At 36.7% G+C, this 19,633-nt stretch overlaps 1 protein-coding gene across 3 annotated transcripts in view; it reads left to right on the top strand.

Moving 5' to 3' along the window:
• The window catches only part of LRRC7 (leucine rich repeat containing 7), a 478,825-nt gene that overhangs the window by 432,862 nt on the left and 26,330 nt on the right, over positions 1-19,633 (top strand). For all 3 annotated transcript variants that reach the window (XM_070364524.1, XM_005898157.2, XM_070364529.1), the window contains one exon: positions 9,126-9,218. In XM_070364524.1, the coding sequence (XP_070220625.1) occupies positions 9,126-9,218 (93 nt within the window). The remainder of the gene's footprint in view (positions 1-9,125; positions 9,219-19,633) is intronic.

Here is a 19,633-nt window from a genome sequence, read left to right as displayed (position 1 = left end):
ACTACACAACATAGTAAAGCAATTGTTTCAACAAACAATAATTAAAAAAAGGGATTATAATGCATAAACTATTTTGATTATTGACAAATATAATAGAGAATCATAGAATTGTATTAAACAATGAGTGAAGAAAAACAGAGTGAAGACTTCACTCCTTCCCATTCCACATGAAAACTCTTAGCCATCATATCCATTTTCTCAGCTCCTCCCTTTGTTTCCCAGTGCAAGTGGCTATTTACCTTATCCTCTTCTTCTCAGTAAAATAATAATACTTTATATCAGTTTTTCTCAACCTCAGCTGTACTTTAGAATCTTCTCAACTTTTTTATTGAAGTATAGTTGATTAACAATATTATTTTAGTCTCAGGTATACAGCATAGTGATTCAGTATTTTTGCAGATTATTTTTCATTATAAGTTATTGTAAGATATTGGCTATAATTTCCCATACTATATAATGTGTCCTTGTTGTTTATTTATTTTATACATGATGGTTTGTTTCTGTCAATCCCACACCCCTAATTTATCTTTACCCCCTCGCCTCTTCCCTTTGGTAACCACAAGTTTGTTTCCTATGTCTATGAGTCTGTTTTTGTGTTGCATATATATTCATTTGTATTATTTTTTAGATTCCGCATGTCAGTGATATCCTACAGTATTTATCTATCTCACTTATTTCGTTTAGCATAATGCCCTCTAAGCCCATTCATTTTGTTGCAAATAGCAAAATTCTATCCTTTTATATGGCCTTTTACATTGTGTATATATACTACATCTTCTTTATCCATTTGTCTGTTGATGGGCACTTGGGTCATTTCCAAGTCTTGGATATGGTAAATAGTGTTTCTGTGAAGATAGCAGTTCATGTGTCTTTCTGAATTAGTGTTTTCATTTTTCCTGGATATAGGCCCCGGAGTGGAATTGCTAGATCATATGATAGTTCTAGGCTTCCCTGGTGGCTCAGATGGTAAAAGAATCTGCCTGTAATGCTGGAAACCTGGGTTTGATCCCTGGATTGGGAAGATCCCCTGGAGAAGGGAATAGCAACCCACTCCAGTATTCTTGCCTGGAGAATCCCATGGACAGAGGAACCTGGTAGACTACAGTCCATGAGGTCACAAAGACAGCACTTTTTTGAAGAACCTCCATACTTCTGGAGGGAGGTTGTTCAGGAGCTTTGAAAAACACTAATGTCCCGGCCTCATTCCCAAAGAAACTGATTTCATTAGTCTGAATGTGAGCTGAGTGATGGGAATTTTTGAAACTCCCCAGGTGATTCTATTGTGTAGCTAAGGCTGAGAAGTGATACTTGAGATATTCTACAGCTCAACAATTTACCAGCTGAATAACATATTGTTATTAACACTATTTCGAAGCATACACAATTCATACATAACTTGTTGAGTATTTTTAAAAGAAACTGAAATAAACTTTTTCTCTTTTGCAAATGTATAGGTGAAGTGTTAGTCACACAGTTATGTCCGACTCTTTGCGACCCCATGGACTATAGCCTGCCAGGCTGCTCTATCCGTGGAATTCTCCAAGCAAGACTACTGGAGTGGGTTGCATTTCCTTCTAAGGCAAAGCATATTTGTATATACAGAACACATAGACTCCAAAGCATAAATAGGAAAGAAAAACAGCCTGGTGCTTCAAATGTTTCAAAATCCTTTCATATATTAACTGATTTCATCAACCAATAATGTGATGGATAGAGCAGTGCCTGTTTTATTGACTAGAAGCCTAAGATTTGAAGAAGCAGAGCTAGAATTAAAATCCAATTTCATGAGTGTACCACATTATGGCCAAACACAGGGATCAAGAGTAAGCTCACACTGGAAGAATAAAAATATAAAAAACTACACTCTAGAGTTTCTGTCTGCCCCAGACAAGAAAGAGGATATACCTGCTAATGAACCTAATACATCAGGATGGCCAGAGCTGCAGAGCTGTCTCGTACCAGGAGTATACATTCAAACTAAAGTTTGTGCCTGAAAGAGGACTTGTAACATTACATTAGAATTATATTAGAATAAGCTCTATGAGTTATACAAAGCAGTTCCCATCCATCATATTCAAGGACAAAAAAAACAAAGCTCAGAAACCCTCCCTGAAGGAGATGCTGTAGTGTACCCCAGAAGAAATCATTTTTAATACTTAATAATATGTGGAACATATAATAATTCATGAAGCAATTGGCTAAGACATGATTTCAGACATTTCTTTAGATACTCTGATCAGCTGCCTGACGGGCTCACAGGGTTTCCAAGTGAGGCTTTCATCAGTCGGGACCAACTAAAGAAAAAACCATTATTCTGAATGCTTAATAGTTTAATATAAGAAGAAAAACTTGGAAATATTTTGGGGTTTTATTTATGAATTTTTAAATTAAAAGGCAATAATTAAATAAAAATGATAGAAAACAGATATTAAGATGGTTTTAATGTATATTATTTACTCCAATGATTTCAGGGACATCCCATACCTCATCCTGTTCCACTTAAAATACAGCTATTAATTCCTATTTTCCTCATAGAATTTTATTCTTCAGTAACCACTCCAGTGTTCTTGCCTGGAGAATCCCAGGGACGGGGGAACCTGGTGGGCTGCCGTCTATGGAGTCTCACAGAGTCGGACACGACTGAAGCGACTTAGCAGCAGCAGCAGCAACGTTAGTACTGCAATTCTGAAATTACAAATCATAGTGCGACACAAATAATGTCTAACTCATCACAACCAATTCTACAAATTGACTTAAGAATTTTATGCAGTTATTATAGATAGTGGCATTCAGGAAACACTGTAGTAGGAATCAGAAGGCCTCTCTCAGTGTTCCACTAAGTATATGTGTGGTCTTGGTTTCCGTAAGTGCAAAATGAAGGAAATGAAGTGAATAACCTTTTAAATTCATTTACATACTAAAAAAAATGAGTTTCTATTTTCTAGAAACATACAGAGTTGGCAATTTTTTTCCTGAAAATCTAGAAAATGCTACTAGAAGGATTTTATTCATCAATTTCTCTTTTTTAAAAAAATACTTTTATTTATTTATCTATTTTTGGCTGTGCTGGGTCTTCATTGCTGCGTGGGTTTTTCTCTAAGCTGTGAGGAGCAGGGGCTACTCTCCAGCTGCAGTGCGCAGGTTTCTCGTTGCAGTGGTTTCTCTTGCTGCAGAGCACAGGCTTCAGTAGTTGCTGCACGTGGGCTCAGGAGTTGTGGTTCCTGGGCTCTAGAGCAGGAGCTCAATAGTTGTGGTGCCCGGGCTTAATTTCTCTGAGACATGCAGTATCCTCCCGGATCAGGAATCAATGTCTCCTGAACTGGCAGTTGGATTCTTTATCCCTGAGCCACCAGGAAAGCCCCTATTCATCAATCTTTCTATTAGGATGTTTCTTCAAAAGAGTTAATGAGCAATTTAGTTGGACTTGCATCTCTAATTCACAACAGAAAAAAAAAATGAAAATAGAAGGATCAAAAATAGTAATTGTTCTTAAATATTTATATATCTTCTAATTATTATACTTTCTTGAATCTATTACATAGGCTTCTTAGAAATTCTGGAAATGCAGAGTTTTATGTAGATTTTATATAATTGTTTAGAATTCTTTATCACACAAGCCCTGTTATATAATAACCCATAATACCAGGTACTAAAATAAAAGTAGCAGCAAATTTAATTTCAAGCTTAATTGCAGTACCACGAAGCATTCTCTCTACTTCTGTCAAGTCCCATAGTCAGATCCCCATCACCATCTCTCAGCATGTGGCTTGACCTCTTTCTTTAAATTTCTTCACTTGGCTGTCACTGTTCTACTGTTTTCCTCTTTCCACACTAACCTTTCCTTTTTTTTTCCATTAAGATGTTTCACTCAAGAGTGGGTTCTCTGACCCAGATTTCTTTGTTCTTTTTTGGGGGTATAGTTGCTTTACAATGTTTCTTTTGACCATGCTAAATTTTAGAATCCTTGTAGCTCAGTCAGTAAAGAAACTGCCTGCAGTGCAGGAGACCTGGGCTTGATTCCTGGGTCAGGAAGAGCCCCTGGAAAAGGAAATGGCAATCCACTCTAGCATGCTTGCTTGGAGAATCCCATGGATAAAGGAGCCCTGGCAGGCTACAGTCCATGGGGTCACAAGAGTCAGACATGACTTAACGACTAAACCACCAAAGACAGAAGAGCCTGGTGCCCTACAGTCCATGGGATTGAAAAAGAGTCAGACACGACTTAACAACTAAACAACAAGTTTCAGAAATTCACTGGACATTCAGATTGAGATATCCACAAGTGGGTAACTGAATATAAACATCTGAAGTACAGAGAAGAGGCCAGGGCTAGAGATATGTAAAATTTGGAGTCATCCATCCTGGAGCTGAATGAAACCATATGAGTGTGTGTTGTTGTTCAGTCACTCAGTTGTGTCTGACTCTGCAACCCCATGGACTGCAGCACTCCAGGCTTCCCTGTTCTTCACTATCTCCTGAAGTTTGCTGACTCTTGTCCGTTCAGTTGATGATGCCATCCAAGTGTGTATGGATACAAAAGAGAAGAGGGTCAAAGTCTGAGCACTGAATCACTCTATCATTTAAAGGTCATGAACAGAAGAGGAGCCAATCAAGAAAGAATGCCCAGTTTCTGCTGTACAGTGAAGGGCCTAGCCACTCTTTTTTTATTTCTTTATTGGTAGAAAAATAGCTCAAGAACTTCAAACCCTCTCAGACTTAAAACTAGCAAGATAGAGCAAGATTCTCTTTCCTGAAAATCCCAGTAGGCTTCTCATTCCTCCTATTTGATCAGGTTACCTGCCCATCCTATAATAAATGATATTTTTAGGAGATACAGTGCTTTGTTTTAGGTCTAGATAACATTATTCACTGAAAGCATAGAGACTAAAAATAGAGAAGTGAGTGGTTTTCAAAGAGAATTGGAGATGATAGCTGCCAGACAAAGAATGAATGGCTCTTGAGCAGCAAAAACAGCAGGTATCCACTGAAAGCTTCATAAATACACACTGCTAGCAAAGGGAATGGTCTCCAGAACAAAGCACAGTAAGCAAGTTAACTACAGCATCACCAGGTATCTTTCTGTAACGCAACTCTCTAATCTTGAATTACACCTCACACACATCCATGCATGTGCATGTACACACACATGTTGTTCATATATATAAACACACAAGGTGCAACAATTTCCTTTATTCTTGTTACTAGGCTTTAGAGCACTGCAAGACCAAATCAGATCACTGAATTCCAGAGATTATAGATTATAATTCACAGAGCCTCACTGCTACATAATAATCCATTTTGTCACTGGCTTCTCCATGACCCAGTATTTTAACTGGAACAAGATCAATATAAACCAGAATTACCAAGTAGTCAAATGATAGAAGCAGACTCCACAAGAAGCAAATGCACCATTTATTGCCAAACTGTTGCCAATATCTTAAGTCAAAAATTTCACTCATTGATATCAGTAACTTGATAGAAAATAGAAAAGCTGATTTTCACTAAATAAGCTATTTATTAGCCTCCTAGATCTGACCTTTTGCTAGAACACCGCATTTCCTCTTGGCTAAACTTCTTTACTTTCAGACTGCTCCTTGAAGTATTCTCTGCTCTTACATTTCATGGCCCCTTTGGGCCTTACCAGACAGGTGGAACTCCTTATATGTGAGATGAGTACTGTCTCTGACATGCTTTATGGGACACAACAGCCGCAACACAATCTATTAACCATAGCATAGCATGCCCAAGAGGAGTCTGGCTTGAGATCAGAATGTATGGCTGTTTGTCACATTTATAAAACCACAGTGTCATCTTTATTATTTCTATTATTTAAAAAATATATTGAAGCAGTTCTTCATATACCTGGCACATATGAAATTTATTTTCCTTAGATTTTTAGTTCTTTCCAGATTGACAATATTATAAAATAGATACAGTCACTACAGGAGAATAGCTGAAAAGTGTTCTCAGCAGTTTACTTTGTAAATAAAATCTGTTGCATATGTTTCCTTTCAGTTTTTATAGTGGTCTGGAGAAAGCCGGAAGTGTGCATACCTTCCACATATTACATTGTAAAATATAAAATTTTCACATTAGAAAAATACAACCCCAGTTTTAAATAATTTAATTGGAAATGCACAGATATACTGGAAAATATAAAGGTAAAATATGTAAGTCATGTTTAGTTCCTTTCTTCTCATTTTCTAATTAATGACAAATAACAAAAAAGGACTACTAGGTGAAATGGTATGTTGGATAAATTTCAAATATTCCTTCAAGCTACATCAAGCTGTTATGTTCATGTTCATAGACAGTGAGCCATTTAAATACAAAACTATTCAAAATCGTAGTTTCTACCACCATATGATAACTAGTTTTAACAAATCTAGATCAACTAAAGGAAAAGTTTTAATTAAACGTATCTTTAAAATAAAACATAGAGTACTTATGATAATTGCAGTTACTCATCATTTAGAAACTGTTCATTAATGACTTCACCATAAAAATCACATTAGTGGATAGTTTTTTGTTCTTGTGCTGCATATAATAGTTAACCATTGTATTTACTATTAAAGAATATGACAGTGAATTAAGGATAATCTCATTAAATGGCCAGTTCCCATTTAATGAGACTTGATGGGAACAAATTGATCCAGTTCCCATCAACTCACGATATATGCTAATTAAGTCAAGAATAGGACTCAAGTTTGCCTTGAACTGTCTAAGAGATAAAGATTAAATGTACCTTAAAAATAAAGATGTAGAGAACATTTTGGGCATTTGCATTTGCCCGTAAGCAAATTAATAGGCTAAGAAGTGTTGCCGGAGAAAACATTAAGCTGATGTTTCAAATCATCTTAAAGAACATTTCCAGTATGATGGAGGTTGTGGTTCAATAGCTAAGTGGTGTCCTGCTGCTGCTAAGTTGCTTCAGTCGTGTCTGACTTGTGTGACCCCATAGACGGCAGCCCATCAGGCTCCCCTGTCCCTGGGATTCTCCAGGCAAGAACACTGGAGTGGGTTGCCATTTCCCTCTCCAATGCATGAAAGTGAAAAGTGAAAGTGAAGTCGCTCAGTCAAGTCTGACTCTTTGCGACCCCATGGACTGCAGCCTATCAGGCTCCTCTGTCCATGGGATTTTCCAGGCAAGAGTACTGGAGTTGGGTACCATTGCCTTCTACTCTTTCGCAACCCCATGGACTGTAGCCCGCCAGACTCCTCTGTCCATGGGATCTCCCAGGCAAGAATATTGGAGTGGGTTGCCATTTCCTTCTCCAGGGGATCTTCCCAAGCCAGGAATCAAACCTGTGTCACCTGCATTGCAGGCAGTCTCCTGCACTGAAGGCAGATTCTTCACCACTGAGCCACCAGGGAAGCCCTTCCAGTAGGTATTTATATAAATACAAAATATATTCTAATGTATTTTTAATTTTTTTTCTTAACTCTTTATTAACCTTTTGCCTGCTAATCTCTGGTAATACTTGCTTCATCCTAGTTTCAGTCCTTGTTCAGTACATTAAAGTTATAAAAGTTTTTTTCCCGTTATGTAATCAAATTATATGCTACCTCTGGGGTTCCCAAGTCTTTCAGTCATCTGGGGTCACCCTGTCCCACTTCAGATGGAAAACTAGCATTTTCTCACAGACCCCCACACACATCCCCAGCTCTGAATCATCAAGAATTCCTAGGTTTTTTATAGTTTCTCTGGGGCAGTGGTCCTCAATCTTTTTGACACCAGGAACCGGTTTTGTGGAAGCCAGTTTTTCCATAGACAGGGCAGAGGGAGGGCAAGATGACTTAAGCATGATTTAAGTGCATTACTTTTATTGTCTTCTTATTTCCATTATTATCGATCAGTTACACCTCAGATCATCAAGCATTAGATCCCGGAGGTTGGGGACCCCTGCTCTAGCTCAGTGTTGGCACTGATGTAGCTTCCACTGAATTCTTGATCTGCATCTTTGCATCAACTTTTATAATGGCTGTTAGCTTTACTACCTCCTTACCCCAAGCTGGACCTACTTCTAATGCCATCATTTCATTGGAAAGCATAGGGCTCTGAGGTTTAACAGATCTCATTTATGATGTGGGGCTTCGGGAGGTAGCAGAGCACAGAATACTAGAATATTAGCCTTCACAGTCCTAAATATTTACTGACTCTTCTCTATCACAAACAATTCCTCCATATTTTCTATCTCCTTCTTTTTTCAGTCTTTTCCTCTTTCCTTTAAGACCTGTTAACTGTCTCTTCAGGAGCTGCTGTCAAAACCCTGAACTGTTTCCAGAGTCTTTCTTTTCTCTTTTCTTTCGCCTTCACTCAAACTGTGGCTAAAACTTCACCCCTTTCTCAAATTAAAGCCCTGCTGTATCTAAACAATAGAATTATCTACCCAGGAGATGAATTGTTCCACTCTCCTAGAAAACAATAGCAACTAATTTAAATTACATAGCCATCTTTTCCCTCACTCTACATTTGCAAAATTTCTTTCACTTAGTCACACAGCTCTTTCTAATTAGTCAGAATATATGTGCATTTAAAGTAGATAATTAAAATAATGCAATTGTTATTGTTAAAAGATTTTTAAGTTTTACAAACTGCTAATCAAAATTTAGTCCTGCACATGGTAATGAATGCTTACTCATGTCTGCTTGCTCAGGTAATTTTAAGTTAACTCCTATCATAGTTGATGCCTATAGAAACACTGTTGCTGAAGCTGAAACTCCAATACTTTGGCCACCTGATGTGAAGAGCCAACTGCCTGTAAAGGACCCTGATGCTGGGAAAGATTGAAGGCAAAAGGAGAAGGGGACAACAGAGGATGAGATGGTTAGACAGTATCACCAACACAATGGACATGAATTTGAGCAAACTCCAAGAGATAGTGGAGGACAGAAGAGCCTGATGTGCTGCAGTTCATTGGCCCACAAAGAGTCAGACATGACTTAGCAACTGAACATCACCACCAGAGAAATACTATTTTGTCAGAGTTTATACTGTCTTTTGTGTCCCAAGCTAACCCTGAGAACTTAAGTGAAATGTGAATCTTTTCTAGTAGGATACAATTATTTGAAGATATTTAGCTTTATATGTATTTGATTACTTTTTTTTATCTTTTTTTACATAGTTTTGTGTGAGAATAGAAAAGAATCCTGGCCTTGGATTTAGTATCAGTGGTGGAATTAGTGGACAAGGAAATCCATTTAAACCTTCTGACAAGGTAAGAAGTGAATTTCTTATTGACAATTTTAATTAGTAAAACACTGTACTGTATCAAAAAAGATTTTTAAAATTTTGCGATTTTACTGTGCTTTAATAAGCTAGCTAACTATGAAACCAGTTAGAAACTTTCTCAGCAAGGAGAAAAAAGAATTCCCTGAAGTGATTGACAAATCCTACGAATAAGAAGAAATAAATTTAAGTATCCTTTTGAAAAGGAAGTTCTTTGTTTTTTACTTTTTGTTTTGTTCACTATTGTATCTACACAGGTAATTTTTAACAATTTGTTTCCAAAAGTTGTAAATCACTTATTTGAGAAAATGTTTTCTCATAGTAGCAAATACTGATTCAACAGGAGGGCAGTAAATTGACATCTTTATATTTAATCCATCATATACGTAAAGTATTTCACTGATAGGATTGTAGAACTAAAAGACCAGAGAAAAGAGATATCTTGTGAGAACATCAGTTAGCCATGGCAGAGGGATCGGGTCCTCCTCTCATGCTCACCCCCGTTTGCCAAACCATGGGTAAAGTTTCACCTCCTCCCCCGACTCTAACCTTAACCATTGCCAGATATCCACCATGCTGCTCATGCTCACATTTGGCCTGTCTGATCCCACTGAAGAACACTTGACATTTTTATTAAAAAATGTACCCTGGGCTGCATAATCTGCCCTCTGCCATCAGTGTTTTAATACTCTCAGCTTCTAAACAATTAGTAATTATAATTTGATGATATTGAAACTGTCTGCTTTTGACCTCATCAAATTTAACTGCATTAAGCGACATCATAAAACTTTGGGTGATGAAGAAAGACAGAAATTACATATAAGTAAAACCTCCACAGGCACTTGACTTACTTCTGAATCACATGCTGGTGCAGACCTTTGCAATGTGCCACTCTTATAAAGGTAACCCACACATCAGTTTCTGATCAAAAAAACCTATTTCTGAAAAAACGTGTATGCCCCTACTCTGGAGATTTCCGTAGCCTTTAATCCCTTATTTTCCTCCACTTCTCCCACTCTTTTTGTTTCCTACCATCCATTATGCCCTTCTTCTTTTTCTTTTTGAAGAAGAAGAAGAGTTTGGACCAAGAGGAAGAATTATTCTTACTGTACATATTATATTAGGATGGAAGGGAAAAAATCCCAGTGTCCATAAACAAGAATTTGTTTGATTGAGTGATTGGAACAGATATTCCCATATAAGGAATGTGTATCAAGCAGCCCTATATAAAAGGGGAATTCCAGTTTAAAATGTTTGTGTGTAAATAACTGCTGCATTTCCTTTTTGAAATGATGTTGAAGATAATCATTGATTAAGTAGAATTTAAATATTTGTGACTTAGTAGGACCAAGTGTTTACTGAATTTTAATAAGTTATTAATGTATCTTAAGACAAAAAGCATGAAAATGCAAAATCATGAGAAACATATGATATTTTTAAAAGCCTCAAATCGCTGTCTGATTCATCTTGGCCTCTCTTTTTCTCTCTGGTTTTACGTCTCCTCCATAAGCTCTTTCAATGAAAAGTTAACAACCTTATCATTCATAAGACAGTTTAAATTCAAAATTCGTTTTCCTCTCCTTTCTCACCAGCGTGTACACTTTTCCACCATATTTTTGGAAAGCACAGGGTACTAGATATTTTTCAATTAGTGAAGTCACTCAGTTGTGTCCAACTCTTGGCAACTCCATGGACTGTAGCCCACCAGGTTCCTCCGTCCATGGGATTCTCCAGGCAAGAATACTGGAGTGGGTTGCCATTTCCTTCTCCAGGGGATCTTCCTGACCCAGGGATCGAACCCAGGTCTCCTTCATTGCAGGCAGACGCTTTAACCTCTGAGCCACCAGGGAAGCCTTGTCAGAATGCTGTTACTGTTTTGCTTTTATTTTCAACTGAAGGGGACAGTAGATGTGAGGCTTTCAAATCATTGCCTGTGATTCTTCCTCTATGAGGAAATATGAACACTTTGTAACTATTAATTTAATTTCTCATTTATAATATTTTAATAACTCTAGTGAGACTGAATTATTTCTATGATCTAATATAATCTATCCATTGAAAGATTTCCCCTCAAAAGCACTTTCTTTGCCTGATTACTTTCTAAAACATTTAAAATCTGAAAAGTCTCCATTACTGCAAATTGATCAGATTAATTAAAAATTAATTAATTTTAATTTCTTCTGTAGTTCCAAATCTACAGAAGATTCTCAGATTGCTTTCAATTTATTGACCACATCAATCATATGGTAAATACTCAGTAAAACGTGTTGAGGAGATCTAAAGACACTAGCTCTGGACAATTTCTATAAGAGTTTAATCCTCTCACAAGGAAAGGGATTAATCTCAAAGAAATTCAGTTGCATTTCTTTATCCCCCATGCTCCATTCCTGTAGTGGTTGCATAAAATTTAGTGTACAACCCAGTGCCTAAAACCTAAAAGTATCAAACAGCAACAAAATGAAAATCAAGCTTAAAAATACTCTTCTTGAGAGGTTCCTGGAGCTCCAGTGGTTAGGACTTGGCACTTTCACTGCTGTGGCCCTGGGTTCAATTTCTGGGCAGGGCAATAAGATCCCACAAGCCATGTGGCACAGACAAAATAAAACTCTTCTCTCCAATGTTGAAGAACAAGTTTTATCATAAACTGGTTAATTTACAGCTGTGAGGAGAGGTGAGGAGAACCAAATTCAACCAATGTTTTAAGTCAGCAGATAGTAACCGGATCAGAGGTTGATGCTTTCTTTATAAGGAGTTCTAGTAAAGTTAGGAAAAAGCTTAAACTTTAATATAATATATATACCCTCTTCCAATAAGAGCTTCCCTAGTGTCTCAGGGATAAAGAAAACACGTGCTAATGCAGGAGACATAAGAGATGTGGGTTCAATCCCTGGGTTGGGAAGATCCCCTGGAGAAGGAAATGGCAACCCACTCCAGTATTCTTGCCTGAAAAAGCCCATGGACAGAGGAGCTTGGCGGGCTACAGTCCATGCAGTCACAAAGAGTCGGACACAACTTAGTGACTGAAAAACAACTCTTTTAATAAACAGGTCATGGATTTAAAATGGTCTTTCAAGCACACTGTAGAATTTTACTTACTATTTATGAATGTTCAAGTGTTTTATAATGTCACTCAAAATTCTAAGTATCCAAGATATCTGAATGTCTGACAGTCATTGAAGACTTTCTGTACTAAAGCAGCCAATGGAATTGTTCCATTCTCTTTATTACAATTACTAGGAACCACTGTTTCAGCCAAATGCCAATGACCAAAGTGAAATAGCACCAAACTGATTACGTGGTATACAGCCAGGTAGGAAAAGCATGAAGTAGTCATCCAAAGGGCTGAGAGGATGGACCTGGGGCGAAAGTGAGTTGTGTTGTTCAGTCTGTCAGAAGTTCCAATTTAGATTCTGTTCCAATTTAGATATTGCAGAAAAACTCTTGCTACAGCTCAAAAGTTAACTGAGGTTTTAGAGAGAATTGAGGATCAAGCCAGATATGAAGACTGTATTGTACCAGACTTTGAGAGCTGAGAACAGCATCTGGTCTTGCGAATGTAACTCCTCTCAAAGACCTCAAGGTAGTCTAAATCAACCATGGTGTCCATGGATTAAACGGATGGAGCATGATTAGTCCTATAGTTCATATCATTGTCAGAACAGTGGTGAACAGAACAACTACTCACAGTTGAACAACCCACCTCACTCATCATGGAGTTCATTATTTTAGGTTCACTGCCAGGTGAAAGCTGCTTTTACATACTTGAAAAGAGAAAACTGTAGAAAACCAGATAAAAATGACCTTATGTAATGCTTGCCTTTGCCCTCCCAGTGAAGTGGATGGAGCCATTATCTGATTTATTCTTATAGAGGAGCACTGCTATCAAGATGGCAAGATACTCCACAGAGATAAAAGATTTTGATGTAACAAATCTGATAATAATAATAAAAGTATATAGACTTTTATTGAGTATTTATAATGTGTTAGTCACTATATTTGGCTCTTTAAATACATGAACTGATCTGATCTTCATAACAACTTGTGTTAGTTGAATATTATTATTCCTCATTTTGTGGAATGGCCCAGAGGGGTTAATTAAGTTGCCCAGGGTCATTTACCTGATCTGTAGCAGAGAAGATTGGAACCCAGGTTGATCTGATTCCAAATCCTTTTCTCTTAATAAGCCCTGTGATTCACACCTCTATCTGCAAATACCACTTAGCAGAAGAGCCACATGACAAATTTATACCCTGTAGAGTTGAGACTAATATAGTAATCTAATATTGAAGGTGTTACAGAACACTCTAATTAGTTATAGCCTAGATATTTGCGTCAACAAATCCTCGAAAGTCAGCATATTTTCTCTATTGAACTTAGATAATTAGAAGCATGTGTACAGCATACAGTACACATTGGATTGCTAAATATTTGTATAACTTTTGGACTAAGGTATTATTACAGTGGAGATTGTGCCAATGGAACAAACCACAATAATCTTTCTCTATTTAAGTGTTCATAAAATAATAAATCATGATTGCAAAATTTAAGATACCAATACAGTTTCCATGAGATATTGTTGGGAAGAGATTGGATTAATGGATGATTGATATCGTGTTGTGTGACTTCATAAGGCAGCCCAAGACTCCGAAAATAAATTTTTAATGTTGCATTCACATAGGTCCTCATCAAAGGACTGATATCCCTCCTTGCTTCATTTGAGAAGGATGGACTAAGAAGCTTCTGGATTTTAAAGATATTAAAGGAGATGACAGCCCCTTTCTCTATATGCTGTAAAAGCATAGCACTGAATAATCCCATGAACAATTACCTAGAAACAGGATCAAATGGAAGCTACATTATGCATAACCTCAAATTACATGATAGCAGGAACTACCCATACTAGGATATTGAGACCAAAGAATCACTTATTCTCCACAGTTTTATCATAAACACTTATGCTCAGCAGATGCCGGAGACCTTACTTATATTTCCATGAATTTGGACAATCTGCATGTAGACAGAAGTGATAGAAGAAACAATTCATGTTCTTTCTTAAATGCCTTAATTTGCCCATGGTTTAGGTAAAATCCCAAGCCAAAGAAGAATATTAGAGGCATGTCAACTGTAAGATTCTATAATCACCAATAAACTCTAAAGTTCTGGAATTTCAGAATAAATTACTGCACTTAATTGTACATAAATTTTAAAAGATCAATTCCAAATGCCAAACGGCCTGCAACTGGATATAGGTCCCTCCTATTTACACACCACCTTCCAGCCTAGAAAAAAACTGTATGGAGATGCACACTGCATCAAATAAAAGTTTTTTATATGATTAATATTAAGAGAAGAAAAGTTAGTTGTGCAAATCCAAAACATTTCTTTAATACCTTTACTGGGAATAATAATACTCAGAGGCATGCTTGGCAGTAGCAAGTTCGAAAACATACAAGAAAATTTTCCAGGTTTGTTCAGTCTCATGACACTGGTGGATCACAAACAAAAAGTTACAAAGATCTGTTCTTGACTTATGAAAAAAGTACGTATCATAAACCTATTTACTGTCACATGTTCTCCATGGATATAAAAATCAAGAATAGCAAACACATTTATCTAGAACTCCACACAGCATATGATTTATATTTACTACATAAATATTAAACTACATGCAATATTTCCTTAATTTTTTATAATCCCTAAAGATGATTTATATATTTCTAAATTAATTTTATAATATAACTTAAATGTCTGTTCCATCCTTAATTCTACTTTGAGTGATTATGTAATGCAAAGTAATGTGGAGAACCTATTAATTATGTGAAAATAACATTCAGGAGCAAGAAACAGATAAAATATAAATATGTGTAATTTTTATATAAAGCTGAATTTTTAAAAACAAATAACAAGCATAAATTATTGCACTATTTGGTTATTCCAGCTGCATCTTAGTCACATTGCAGTTTGAGGTTTAGAATACCATTTGGTTGTTTAAAGACATTAAAAGCAAGAATTTTTTTTTAATAAAAATGCATTTTTGCCTATTTTGTTCTTTGTCTTATATGTTGAAAAGACCCTAAATCTATTCAGAAATATTAATAGAAATGCAGTCTTCGCAATCTCCTTTTAATAGGATTCTACAAGTATGATCACCTATATGAGGTCTTTTAAGAAGGCTCCAAGGCTTCTCTGGTGGCTCAGACAGTAAAGAATCTGTCTGCAATGCGGGAGACCTGAGTTTGATCCCTGGGTCAGGAAGATCCCCTGGAGGAGGAAATGGCAACCCACTCTAGTATTCTTGCCTGGAGAATTCCATGGAGAGAGGAGTCTGGTGGGCTACAGCCCACAGGGTCTCAAAGAGTTGGACACAACTGGGTGACTAGCACTCACTCAAGAAGTTGTGGCAGTGTCCTTTAGCCAATTCGATGATTTTAATATCAAGACATTATATTATAAAGAAGAGATATAAGATTTCAGCTTGCAAAGGGATGTAATAAAATATAACAACACAGACATGATTCTTTAAGAAAATATCATTCTATTTTACATATGAAAAAATAAGGTGATTTAAAAGAACCATTTCAAATAAGAACATTGATTGGGACATTTCAATTCAACGGTATATTTAGAAAAACACTTGCATTGAGATTGCTATCACTTTGTGATATATTTTAACAATCAGTAAAATATTTTTCAATAAAATTGAAGTCCAAGTACATAACCAGTTATATTAGTTGCTAGAGTTAAATGTTATCTATGTTTTGTCTGCTGCATAATGTCAGCTATTTAGCATGGAACAAAATATGCTCAGTAAGGAGGCAGAAATGGTATGGGAAAGGACTTGAGACTTTTTAAGTTTGTTTCAATTTTTGGAAAAACATCAGAGACTTTTCAATCAAAATATGAAAATACTTAAAATTAGTTCATAAATAATATCTTATGTAATAACTAATAAGAATTAACAGGTCCATCAATTAGAGAAAGCTTATTACTGAGGGTCCAAAAGATCTTTGAGAAATGTGTGAAATCTTTCATATTCCATTTATAAATTTACACCACAAGTTGTAAATGGTATTCCAGCAACTCCGATAGTATTTCTAATTTCTGCTTGAAGATGTTATAACTAACTAGAATCTTGAAAATATTATGAAGTCAGGTTAATAGAAATAAAATAAAAACGAAGTAAAAAGTAATCTTCCATGTCTCTTCCTGTAGCACTATTGTTTAACTTTTAAAAATTTACCCATCTAACATTTGAGATGTATCTCAGTAGCATGTATTTAATAACAGTATTATCCATTTTTCCTCCAATCCACCTCCAAAGCTGCTATATGCATGGGAGACTGATACTGGCTTCCAAAGAATCACTAGTAAGCAAAATATAGAATCTGCATATACCTTCCAGGCAAGGAGATACTGTAGAGCTTTAATTTTTGTAGTTTATATTTTTCTAAAATCAGATCCTCAAGATGCAGAACCAGAGATGGAGATTTTTGTGCAAGTTAATTGAAGAATTGCTGTTAGGTGAAATCTATATGAGAATGAGGGATGCAGTAGGGCAGGTGAAGAAACTGGGCAAAGATATGGATTTAGTGGAAATTTTAATTAAATATTAAAAATTGAATTAAAAAAATAGGGTACCACAGAGTTGTCTCACCCTAAGGAAGGAAACAGCCTTTTGTACCCTAGTATCAGTCATTGAGGGCTTCATAAGTAGCTCAGTGGTAAAGAACCTGCCTGCCAATGCAAGAGATGTGGGTTTGATCTCTGGATCAGGAAGATCCCTGGGTTGGGAGGAGGAAATGGCAACCCACTCCAGTATTCTTGCCTGGGAAATCCTATGGACAGAGGAGCCTGGCAGGCTACGGTCCATGGGGTCGCAAAAGAGCCAAACACAACTTAGCGACTAAACAGCATCATCAGTCATTGACTACGTGGGAAGGAGCATGACCTACCCAGCATTTCTCAGTAAGGAAGCTCCAGGCTGAGGGTAATTTTCAAAAGAAGTGTTAGATGTGAGCTATCAGCAGCATCTGCAGAGTGAGAGCACCAACCTTATCAAGGACATCTGGGCAGGTCCCCAAAAGTGTCCATTATACCATTATGAAAATAATGGATGTTTTTCATCTTTCAAACTGAAAGTACTTCAGTACCAGTAATTCTGATATGCTTTAATCTATGAGAATTACTTCCCTAGAGCCTGAGTGCTTTCAACCATGGCATCTGAGAGGGATTGCCAAAGCAACTTGATACTTCAGTATGGATCCTGAAATTTGTTGTGTTGTATTTTTTCAACAAGACCCATTAAATCTGCTTTAAAATCCTTGTAATTTTTCAGATTAATCTTAAAAAAAAAAAAGACTGCTATATCCCACAAATATAGTCTTAGACTCTCCTAGAGATAGTAATCACTAATTGAACCAAATCTCTTCTGTTCTTTGATAGCTAAAGAAAGTGGTTCACAAAATAATACACAAGGAGCAGGGAAATTTGGTGTGAGCACACTTAGGTGGGAAAAAAAAATCAGGTAGAAATTGGTATGATCAAAGAAATCTAAAACAACTAAAAAGAAAACACAAGTAACTGCAAAATACTTATCGTGTCATTTTTCTCTTTTGGGTGTGTAAAGAAAATCATGAGAACACAAAGAGTTGATTCTTAAGTTCTGTAAGTTCCAACTTAAGTTTTCCCTAAGATCTTTTGAATGAGTTGAAAGAAAGCCATAAAGAGATGATTATAGATTTCCAGACACCAAGTTGACCTGAAGGTCCCAGAACTCTGCTGGAAAGTTGGACTACTAGATCAGAATTTTTAGATTGTGTTATTTTAAAATGTATATATATAAATACATGTATATATATATATATACACATACACACACATATATGTAAGTATCTATATTTTCAAAATATATATTATGAGGTTTGGGGGTTTATTTCTTTTGTTTTTTGCCTGTGGTGGGTCTTCATTACTACACATGGGCTTTTCTCTAGTTGCTGCAAGCGGGGGCTACTCTCTAGCTGCAGTGCTCAGGATTCTCATTGCAGTAGCTTCTCTTATGGCAGAGCACAGGCTCTAGGCATGTGGGCTTCACTGGTTGCAGAGCATGGGCTCAGCAGTTGCGTCTCACAGGCTTAGTTGCTCCGCGGCATGTGGGATCTTCCCAGACCAGGAATCAAACCAGTGTCCCTTCCATTGAAAGGTGGATTCTTGACCACTGGACCACCAGAGAAGCCCCCAAAATACATAAATTGTTAATAAATCCACAGTTACATTAAGCAGTGAGCACGTAATAACAGTTTAGGATTATTGCATAAGGTACAAAACTACAAGTAAGATTTTATTTGTCTATTATCTTTATAATATAATTAGCATAGCTATACATGGTCTTAGTAACCAATTCTATTTTTAAATATAAAGGAGTAGAAATTATTTCCTATATTTGAAACCGACTGGGTCAAACCCCATCACCATAGACAAACCACATTCCAATAACAAGGCACTATCATTTAACCTCCAATGACATTTATTAATAGAAAATAGGAAGTGTTGGACTATACATTAAAATGGTTAAAGAAGAATCATATCTTAAATTTGTGTTTCTCTTTGTTTATTGAGCTATACCAAGATTTATTTTTTATTGAGAGAAAAATCATATATTCATCCTGTCCTCTGCTTTTTAAAAAATGGTTTCTACCTCGACTTTGAATGACTAATTTAGTAGGATACCTCCACTAAGGTACAAGATTTGCTTATTCCTATACTGCAAGATGGAGAAGGCAATGGCACCCCACTCCAGTACTCTTGCTTGGAAAATCCCATGGACGGAGGAGCCTGGTAGGCTGCAGTCCATGGGGTCGCTAAGAGTCAGAAGGACTGAGCGACTTCACTTTCACCTTTCACTTTCATGCATTGGAGAAGGAAATACCAGCCCACTCCGGTGTTCTTGCCTGGAGAATCCCAGGGATGGCTGAGCCTGGCGGGCTGCCGTCTATGGGGTCGCACAGAGTCGGACACGACTGAAGCGACCTAGCAGCAGCATACTGCAAGAAAACCCTGTAGTATACTGGGTTTTGTATAACTTGCACACACCAGCTGGGAGCAGCTTCAGTTCTCTGAAGGTGTCCGTCTCTGAGACACAATGTGAGGGTCACCAAAGAGACAAACAATTGAGAGCCACTTTCACTTAGGTATCTTCTACTGATTGTGAACTAGGGCATTCTCAGTGCTTTTACTCTGGACAACATAGTCATCCTTTTAAATCATAATTAACTTAAAAATATACAACAAAATTCTAACCAATAGGTTTAAACTTTGAATTTTTAAAAAGTAAACACATATTACTTACAATCTTCAAAGTTCACACATTCATTATTTTTACATGATCTTTATTACCAGGATAACTTG

The sequence above is a fragment of the Bos mutus genome, chromosome 3, assembly GCF_027580195.1.
Source record: "Bos mutus isolate GX-2022 chromosome 3, NWIPB_WYAK_1.1, whole genome shotgun sequence".
Classification (NCBI taxonomy): Eukaryota; Metazoa; Chordata; class Mammalia; order Artiodactyla; family Bovidae; genus Bos; species Bos mutus.
The sequence above is the reverse complement of the archived record's forward strand: the minus strand, read 5'-3'. Positions and strand labels throughout refer to the sequence as shown.